Source organism: Chaetura pelagica, unplaced genomic scaffold (assembly GCF_000747805.2).
Source record: "Chaetura pelagica isolate M959 unplaced genomic scaffold, ChaPel_1.0 scaffold47, whole genome shotgun sequence".
NCBI classification, from domain to species: domain Eukaryota; kingdom Metazoa; phylum Chordata; class Aves; order Apodiformes; family Apodidae; genus Chaetura; species Chaetura pelagica.
The window spans coordinates 920,203-928,979 of NW_009954140.1; the positions used below are offsets into that span (position 1 = coordinate 920,203).

At 54.8% G+C, this 8,777-nt stretch overlaps 2 protein-coding genes across 2 annotated transcripts in view; one reads left to right on the top strand and one right to left on the bottom strand.

Moving 5' to 3' along the window:
- The first annotated feature begins 118 nt into the window (after positions 1-118).
- On the top strand, positions 119-3,032 carry NAT9 (N-acetyltransferase 9 (GCN5-related, putative)). Its single transcript, XM_010002666.1, has 6 exons — positions 119-195; positions 896-1,005; positions 2,104-2,244; positions 2,466-2,525; positions 2,706-2,800; positions 2,886-3,032. Exons 1-6 carry the CDS (start codon positions 119-121, stop codon positions 3,030-3,032), a joined length of 630 nt encoding a protein of 209 aa, XP_010000968.1.
- A 3,301-nt stretch (positions 3,033-6,333) lies between these two features.
- SLC9A3R1 (solute carrier family 9, subfamily A (NHE3, cation proton antiporter 3), member 3 regulator 1) overlaps positions 6,334-8,777 on the bottom strand; it is a 4,074-nt gene continuing 1,630 nt past the window's right edge. Inside the window, exons 2-5 of the mRNA XM_010002742.1 lie at positions 7,864-8,024; positions 7,251-7,291; positions 6,601-6,699; positions 6,334-6,498 (exon numbers count right to left, since the gene is read on the bottom strand). Of these exons, the coding sequence (XP_010001044.1) occupies positions 6,334-6,498; positions 6,601-6,699; positions 7,251-7,291; positions 7,864-8,024 (466 nt within the window). The remainder of the gene's footprint in view (positions 6,499-6,600; positions 6,700-7,250; positions 7,292-7,863; positions 8,025-8,777) is intronic.

Consider the following 8,777-nt stretch of genomic DNA (forward strand, 5'->3'; position numbering starts at 1 on the left):
GGGACGGGGGTTGGTGTGAGCGGGGGCCCGTCCTTACCGATTGCGCAGCCTCGGCGGCTCCCGAGGGGCCCTCCCGGTCCTTGGCCTCGCTGGAGACGCGAAGCGGGCGGTTGGAGCCATGAGGATCAACCAGAACACCCGGGTGCGAGGACACAGGGTGGCCCTGGTGCCTTACAGCCCTGCACACGTGCCCCGGTAGGTGGTTCGTGTTCCTCCCCGCCATGTCCCTGCGCTGCTGCAGGGCAGCCTGGTGTGGGGAGGGCGCTGCTGTGGCTGCGGGGCCTCTGCCCCCTGGGGACTGCGCAGCAGAAAGAGCACGGGTAGAAAGGCAGCCTGCCCTCCAGCTCTGCTGACTGAGAGGACCTCAGCTGTGCCAGTGTGTGCACACAGAAGGGGAGACACCACCAACAGCTCTCTTGTTCACTGGTGTCTTTCCCTAATGACAGTGGAAGAGCAAAACTTCCGTGTGTGCAGCCAGCTGGACATTTGATCAATTGGAAGAGACATGCGTGGGGTTTGTAACATGCTGACCTGGGTAGCAGCAGCCTCAGAGGTGCCCATGTTAGTCTTTTTGTCAGTGCCCAGGAGACGCTGTGTCAGTTTAAGTCAGGATGAGATGTGCAGGTGCTCAGTTCTTTTTAAAACACCGAGTTTGCATCAGGCACTCTTCAAACAAATCCACAGGAGGGACAAACTCCCCAAATCCCCACAGAAAGCACCAATTCCTGGGTGAGAGAAGGGAGAGAAGGGTGACTTCAAACTACCTTGTGGATACTTTTCAGTCACCGTCAGTGCCAGGCTGGTGTTTCCAGACCTGGCTTTGTGGAGCAGCTGTGGAAATCCACCTGCAGTGCTGCAGCTGAGGCAGTGCCCTGGTTCTGGGTCCCTTCTCCAGGTACCACGAGTGGATGCAGTCGGAGGAGCTGCAGCGCCTGACCGCCTCGGAGCCGCTCAGCCTGCGCCAGGAGTACGAGATGCAGCGCAGCTGGCGGGATGATGCTGACAGTGAGGGCCTCCAAACTATCCTCAGGGTGGGTGGGAGTGCTGGGCAGGTCCCCTCTGCCTCGGTAAAGGACCCACAGTAGGCTGAGAGCTCCCGGTGACTGGGTATACCTTCCTGAAGCAGGTGAGACCTGCAGCAGGAGCTTTCTGGTAGAGCTGGTTCATGCCCAGCAAAGCAGAGAATCTGTGTGGCTGTGAGTGTCCTTTTTTATGCAGTATTTAAAGGTTACAGTCATTTATGTGTTCCTGTACAGTCAATGCTCCCCAGGCCTGGTCATCATAAAAAGGTGGCAGGGGTTGTACTTCTTTTCTTGAAATTTTTTTCTTGAATTACTCTATAATTACCTGGTTGAGGGGTGGAAAGAGGGGAGATCTAAGTTAGACATGAAGAAGAAATTCTTCACCATGAGGGTAGGAAGGCACTGGAACAGGTTGCCCAGGGAGCTTGTTGATGCCCCCTTCCCGGAGGTGTTCAAGGCCAGTTTGGGTGAGGCTTGTGCAGCCTGGTCTGGTGGGAGGTGTCCCTGCTCATAGCAGGGGGTTGGAACCTGATGATATTTAAGGTCCCTTCCAACTCAAACCATTCTATGATTCACTCTATGATTCTATGACTATATTGGTTTCCTGGCTGTCCTACCAGGTAATTAATCACTGCCCATAAAAGCCTGGTAGAAACACAGTGAGCTGCAAAATACTGAGACTGGCAAAGACCTCAGCCTGGAGCATTTGTCTTAGCTGACATTAAAAGCCAAAATAAGACAGACTAGGTGAATCACCAGGTCTCTTGTGCACCAAACAGCTCTTTGCCCAGACTTGCTGCTGAGTGAGACAAGGCAGGAAGAGACCTCAGTCATGGGGTGGAAGTTTTCATACTCCTTCAAGAGGCAGTTTCTAGTCCTGGTGTCTGAATCACCCTCATAACGGGCTCATAAAAATATTTCTTAGCATTTCCAGGGAAGGGAGCAGGAACACTTGGCATGGGGAGCCCGATTATTAGCTTTTCCTCAATGTGCAAAGTGTTGTTCCTCTGTCCATTGCATGCTGTTCATGTCATCCTTCAGCAATTTGTGATGAAAATGCTGCTGCTTTTGCTTTCCCCAGAGTGCACCTTCATCGTGCTGGACACAGAGCGGTGGTGTGGGCAGGGGCGCACGGATCAGGACTGCATGGTGGGAGATGTCAACCTCTTCCTCACTGACCCTGAGGACCCCACCTTGGGAGAGATTGAAATTATGATTGCAGGTCAGGTTTTGCTTCCAAACTTCAACCTCTGTCACCGTGGCTGAAGCCAGCTGTGGGCAGATGTTACATGCAGCAGCTTTTTATTCTCATGGTGTTACCACAGCTGTGCAGCCCCCATCAGCCTCCTTTGCTGGTCCAGGTCACAGTCTCTTCTGAAGTGTCTGGGGTGGCTGATTTGTCTCTTTTCACTGGATGCTGACTTCTGTGGCTGTCTCTTTCAGAGCCCAGCTACCGAGGCAGAGGGTTTGGCAAGGAGGCAACTCTGATGATGATGTCCTATGGTAAGGGTGGCTTAAAGCACAGGGAGTGCAGTTGGGATGTGATCTAGAAGCAGATATTCCCAGTGACACAGACAGGGCAGTAAGGGATCCATCTGCCCCAGAAACTGGAGTCCCCTGCCTTTGTAGGTGTGGCAACTGAGCAGGTTATAGAAGTACTTCTCTTTCTGGTTTCTTTTGCAGGAGTGAAAAACCTGGGGATCACTAAATTTGAGGCAAAGATTGGTCAGGAGAACAAACCCAGTATCTGCATGTTCAAAAAGCTTCATTTTAAGGAGGTACTGTAATAGCCCACCCTCTTCATAGAGAACATGAGCAGTGTTTTCCCTCTTGACTGAGCTGTTTTTCATCTTTTTGACCCAGGTTGCTGTGAACAGTGTTTTCCAAGAGGTAACACTGAGGCTGGATGTCAGTGACCAGGAGAAACGGTGGCTCCTGGAGCAGACAGACCACGTGGAGGAGAAGAGCTACACTGAAGTGAAGCTGCCAGATGAAGTGCTGGAGACCTGACAGACACATCCAGACAGGGGCCTGGCTTCCAGGGAGGAGTTGGACACGGGTGTGGAGGACACCAGTGAGCCAGCACTGCACTTGACTCTTCTAATCTGTCTTCTTTGGTTACTTTGTCATCTTGTCAACTTTGCACATTGTTGCAGCAGCAAGGAATACTGCCTGAAATTTGGACCTGGAAAACAGCCACTAATTCACAGCCTTGACTGGGGGTCACTGTAACTAACACACTGTTCCAGCAGAGCCTAAAATCACCAGCAATTAATTGAATGCTGGTGCTGCCAGTTTCTGGACAAGCAGCACCCACTGTTTCTCATTCTACAGCCTTAGAGCCAGATTAATCAGTTTGACAGAGTCAGTCTCAGGGTGCTGGTAGCTCAGTCAGTTTTCTCTGAATAAAAAAACTGGCAAAGATCTGAGGTACCCAAGCACCATCTGGGAGCAGCAGGGCTCAGCTGCTGGCTTTGGCTGCTGAAGGGGTGGATAGAAGCTGTGAAGGACCCCAGAGACCTTTGAACCCTGTGCTCTGGGGTGGGTTGTACTGCTGGGGTCTGGGTGAGCACAACCAAGTTAACATGATGAAAATGATTGATACCAACTGACCAAGACTGGAGCAGAGCCTCGCCAGGATCACAACAGAAAAGGGGAGCTGCAGGAGGCTGCTGAGGCACAACCCTGTGACTTTTAGGCCTGTACTTTGGACCTGGAAACCTCCATGATGGGACATTGCACTTCATTTTATCAGGAGAACACAACTGAAAGAAGACAGACTGGTCCCTGCTTCTTCAAGTAGGTCAGGACCTAGGCAGGAGCCAGCCAGGCTGCCTCTGCTGTGCTGTGCCCGAGATCTGCTGCAGAGGAGGCACTTGCCTGACCCCCCCTGGACAGAGTTTTTAATGCAGCTATTTAGCCTGACCTTTCCTGCCCCACGCAGCACATTGTCCTCAGCAGGGAAGCCTTCTAAGCGGAGAGGACAGAAGGTAAGGAGGGTAACAGACGTTCCTGCCTGTTTTCCCACTGTAAAAGCAGCCATAATGGCTAATTCTAGACAAGAAATTATTTGTTCCAATTACAAAGCATCAGGTAATAGCTTTTAGATTTGCCCAGGGGTGTTTTTGTCTGCAGTTGGTAGACTCTGAAATGTTTAGTGTTGCTCTGCCTGTATTTGTAATGCCTGGGGGTTCTAGTTTTCCAGTTTTAGTTCATTTAAATACATAATTCCTGTGACTAACATTAAAACCAAACACAGGAACAGTGTATTTTAAACAAGTATTTAGTGTGGCTTTAGTTGGAGCCAAAGCTTTGTGGAGTAATAAATTGAAGAGCAACTCTACTTCCAGCTGGGATTACCATGATGAGGGCCACTAATCCTCCTGCTCTTTGTCACCTGCTGCAGGCAGGAATGGATTTTGTCCCCTGAGGGCAAGATCTGCAGGACCTGCTGGGTGAACTGCTGGCTCTGTGCTCCTTCCCTGGAGCCTTTCACCCCCTGCCAGAGAAGCAAGGTCAGAATGGCAGGAGAGACATAGCTGGGGTGGGATTTGCTCCACTAAAAAGTGACCAAGGTGGGAAAAAATATTTCATTAAAGCTGTGCTGGCAGGGTCAAGGGGGACACAGTGAAACCGTGCTGCCTTCCCTGTCACCACCACAGTTCTCTGTCCAGGAGTGGTTGCTCTGGAGCTGCCAGCTTCCTGCTTGGCATCCTGGGTCCCCAGGCAACGCCAGCACACCCCTGCCTCCACGGGTGGCTGGGAAAAACCTTCACCCTGGCAACCCAAAACAAAGTGGGGTCTGTCCCAGACCCACAGCCCTCCCCTGGGTTGGGGGGGGGGGGTGGTCCCAGCAGGTCTCAACCAGGGTTCCCACAGGGAAGCAAGTCCCCCAGGCTGCTCAGACCAGGCAAAGATATAAAATACTCTCCCAGGTCCCACCCCCTCACCCCCCGAGTGCTCCCACTTCTGCCCCACATGAGCAGCCCCAACCCATGGCATCACACCCCATCTTGGGCAGGGACACCCTGCTTGTCCCAAGGGGGTAGGGAGGGAGGAGGCTCCAGGCTTGGGCTTGTCCCTCCAGGAGAGCTGCTGCCCTCCAGCCAGACCAGCAGACACAGATTAGAACCTCACATCCCTCCCCCCCTTTGCCCTTCCCAAGGGATTAAAGCCCTTTAATCACCCTGAGGCATTAACCTGCACTGGGACCAGCTGGTCCATCCAGACCTCCAGCCTGGCTCAGTGGGTGTCAGAAGGCACTCAAACCAGCCCCAGTGGCCACTGGGAGCCTTACCTGCTTCTTCCCCCATCCCCAGCAGCACAGGGGGCCCCAACAAACCCCTGCACATCCTGGGCTTCAGAAGGATTTAGCCTTAACCCAGACATATGAAGTCAGGAAGGTTTATTCCAGTAAACAGAATTTTCTTGAGCTGGACAGTATGACAACACCCAATTGCAAAACACAAAACATCCACAGGAAGAATTTCCACAAAATACATTAAAAAAAATAAACAGTGTGATTGGAAAACTCTTATTTTGGAAAAAAACAAGAGTCTATTGAGAAACCTTTAAATTAAACAGTGTCAGATTCAAACCCTGATCGGCTCTGTCTGCAGGAGTGAGTGGGAGCAAAGGAGATAATTATTGCTTGCTGTGCTGGCTCCAGACACCCTCTCCTCTCCCACAACAGCCCCAGGGGAAGAGTACTGGGGAGTCCCTGCTGTGTGAGGCACCCGTGTCCCTCCTTGCACTGGGACCCAGGGGGGTGAAGGGACAGGGTCATCATGGACGGAGCTTGCCAGGCAGGGACAAACACCATGGGGAGGAATCCCTGTGGTTGGTGGCTGGGCAGGTGGGGTTTTGCTAAAAGTAACTAAAAGCCTTGAGTTTTGCAGTTAAAGGGCAGTTGGGGTGGGACTCAAAAAAGTGATGGATTTTGGGGTGGGGGAAGAACCAGGGAACACAGGGATCAGAAGTGTTGGTCATTGGACCACCTCAAATAGCCAATCCTCCCCAAACCCCAGCTTCTGCCTACTGGGGTGTGCAGGGCTTCAAGGCAGGGCTGCAGGAGCACCCTGCAGACAGGCTCAAGGGGGTCAGACCCCAGCACCCCCCCAGCTCTTTCTAGCCTAAAACCACCACCTGGGCCCCCACTGTGGTGATGTTCACTGGCCACTGAGCCCCATACCCTTGGGGAGCAGCCCCACATCCCCAGCAGGGGCCCACAGTGGGGAGGAGGGGGATGCAGGAGAAGTGGGTGTGAGGCCAGGGGGGGCTAGTGGACCCTCTCCCCCCCACCCGGGGTCCTTCACAGGTTACTGAACAGTTCATTTTTCTTGCTCCAGTCCATCTGGGGTGCTCGCTTGCTGGTGCGCTTCTGGTGTGCCCGCTCCTTGGCCACTGCCAGCGGGATGTCCAGGTCCAGGAGGGACCCGGGTGCTGAATGGCGCTTGTCACCCTCCTGTGTGTCAGCCTGGGGGGAGAGAGGCTGCATCAACCCCACTGTGACCCCCAGGACAGCCCCCGTGGTCAGCCCAGACCCCACTCTCCAGCTGCCACCTCCCCCCAGCCCTACCTCGCTGTGAGTGTCGCTGGAGACGGGGGACACGGCCAGTGGGGTGGGACTGGACGGGCTCTCGGACACCGAGTTGGACCTCAACTCTCTGCCGTTTTCCTGGGGGGTGGAGCAAGGGAGTGAACATGAGAAGAGCAGCTCCAGCCCTGGAGTTTGGGAGCAGCCACTGGAGTTTTGATTTCTGCCTGGGGGGGGGCTACAAAATCCATCCTCCCCCCACATAATCCCCTGTGTGCTCCAGGCTTATAAATACCTTTAGCACTGCCCATCCAGACTGGGGAAGGATTAAACACCAGCCTGACTGCTCCAGCTTTATGGGGAGGAGGATGATGGCTGAGGGGATGGTGGCTGCAGGGCTGGATGCTACTTCCCTGCAGCAGCACAAGGAATCCCAGCCCAGCAGCATCATGAGGATGGAGGAAGGAGGCAGCTTTGCAGCCACCCCCATAACACTCAGCCCCACAAACAAACTCCTTCCTGGGAGACACCAGCTCCTGATCCCCTTCCTGGTAGCACCTGCTCTTGTATGACAGCCTGGGAGCATCACAGTCCCCAGTGGCATCACCCCCCAGCTGTGGGCAGAGGGACACCCAAACAGGCAGGGTCCTGAGATAGGCATAGAGGGGATGAAAAGCAAGAGGTTCTCTTACCTTCTCAATATCGCCGTTGGCAACTGGTTCTGGCAAGGGACCTGCAGGGGTGAGGACATGGGTGCTGGGTGAGGACACATTTGCTCTGTTCCTTCACCAGTGGACACAGCAGTGCCTGGCAAAGCCACATGTGGCCACTGCTCACCCAGCACTGCCCAGAACCTGGCTGGGTCCCACATTTTTAACCCACTCCTCACAGCCAGCCCTGCAGCACAGGGAGATGCTGTGGGGGACCAGGTACATCCCCGTGACAATAGCCATGACATGAGACCCCCCCCATCCTCCCATGGAACACTGTGACAGCAGGGAGGGGACATGACTGAGCCAAGATTGCAGAGGAGAATGAAGTGCAGGTGCTGCCTGTTCACTCCCCAAGCCATAAACCCTGCCAAAGGGCAACCAGGGCCATAAACCTGCCTCCCACAGAGCCCACATCAGCCCCACCACCGAGATACCAAAGCCAAGCAACCCTGCTTAGCCCTGGGGTGATGAAACTACACCCCCTCCCAGGGCTTGGGGGCTCCTCCAGCACCCCCAGCTTTGCTGACAATGCGACACAGAGCTGGCAGAGGTGACACAAACCCCCCTCCCTGCAGCACAGCCCCCAGCCCACCTGTCAGGTGCTCCTCTGAGGGCACCACCTTGCACTTCTTGAAGAACTCATCTGTGAGGACATCCACCACCAGCAGTGTAGTCTCGTCGCCACCTGCCTTGATGGCTGCCACCACATCAGCGTGCTGCTTGCCCTCCATGCACACCCCATTGACCTGCAGGCACAGCACCATGTCACCACTGGGGCTAGGGGGGGACATCTGCCCCTCAGAAGCTCCATGGAAAGATCAGGTACCAGCCCTGGTACCAGTCACAGCCCCAGCACAGCCACCCCAGAGGCCCTGCAGGTACCTGCAGCCTTGCAGGGATTAGTGGTGAAGGCAGCAAAACCTCATTAAGAGCAGATTTTCCTCCAAGTGATTAGCACAGGATGGCATGGACAAAGCTGGCAGGGAGCACCCTGCAGGGCAGGGACCTGCCAGGAGATGGGCAGCACAGGCACAAAGCCCTCGTGCCATGGCATGGTCCCCAGAGGCCCCAAAGCTTCTCCCCAGAGGAGGTGGCAGCCCAAGCCCTGGTGAGCAGCAGGTCAGAGCTCAGCAGGTCATTGCCCTCATGGGTCATCATCCCACTTGGCACAAGCTCTGTCCCTGTCCTCACCCCTGTCCCTGCCAGCAGCAGGGCTGGGGCCACCACGCACATTGTCCTCAGCCCACCTCGCCCCAGGGACAACCCAGGGACACTCCTGCTACAAAAGCAGAGGACAGAACTCCTGCTGCTTCACCCACAGCCAACTCATTAGTGCTCAGCCCTCTGCAGTGCCTCTCCCTGTCACCTATCCAGCTGCACCCCTGGGTGGGGACTGGGCGGCTGTGCCATGAGTCACCAGGGGCACGGGGGACACCGCACACCACCCCAGCAAAGGGCAGCTCTGGGATGCAGGGGAGCACCAAGCTTTTTGGGGAGACACCCCCC

What these genes read in the sequence shown, in the direction of transcription:
- NAT9 (XM_010002666.1), top strand. Translation starts at nt 119, where the DNA reads ATGAGGATCAACCAGAACACCCGGGTGCGAGGACACAGGGTGGCCCTG. An exon ending in TCTGATGATGATGTCCTATG is followed by an intron (nt 2,526 to 2,705) that starts GTAAGGGTGGCT and finishes TTTCTTTTGCAG; the next exon opens with GAGTGAAAAACCTGGGGATC. An exon ending in AAAAGCTTCATTTTAAGGAG is followed by an intron (nt 2,801 to 2,885) that starts GTACTGTAATAG and finishes TTTTTGACCCAG; the next exon opens with GTTGCTGTGAACAGTGTTTT.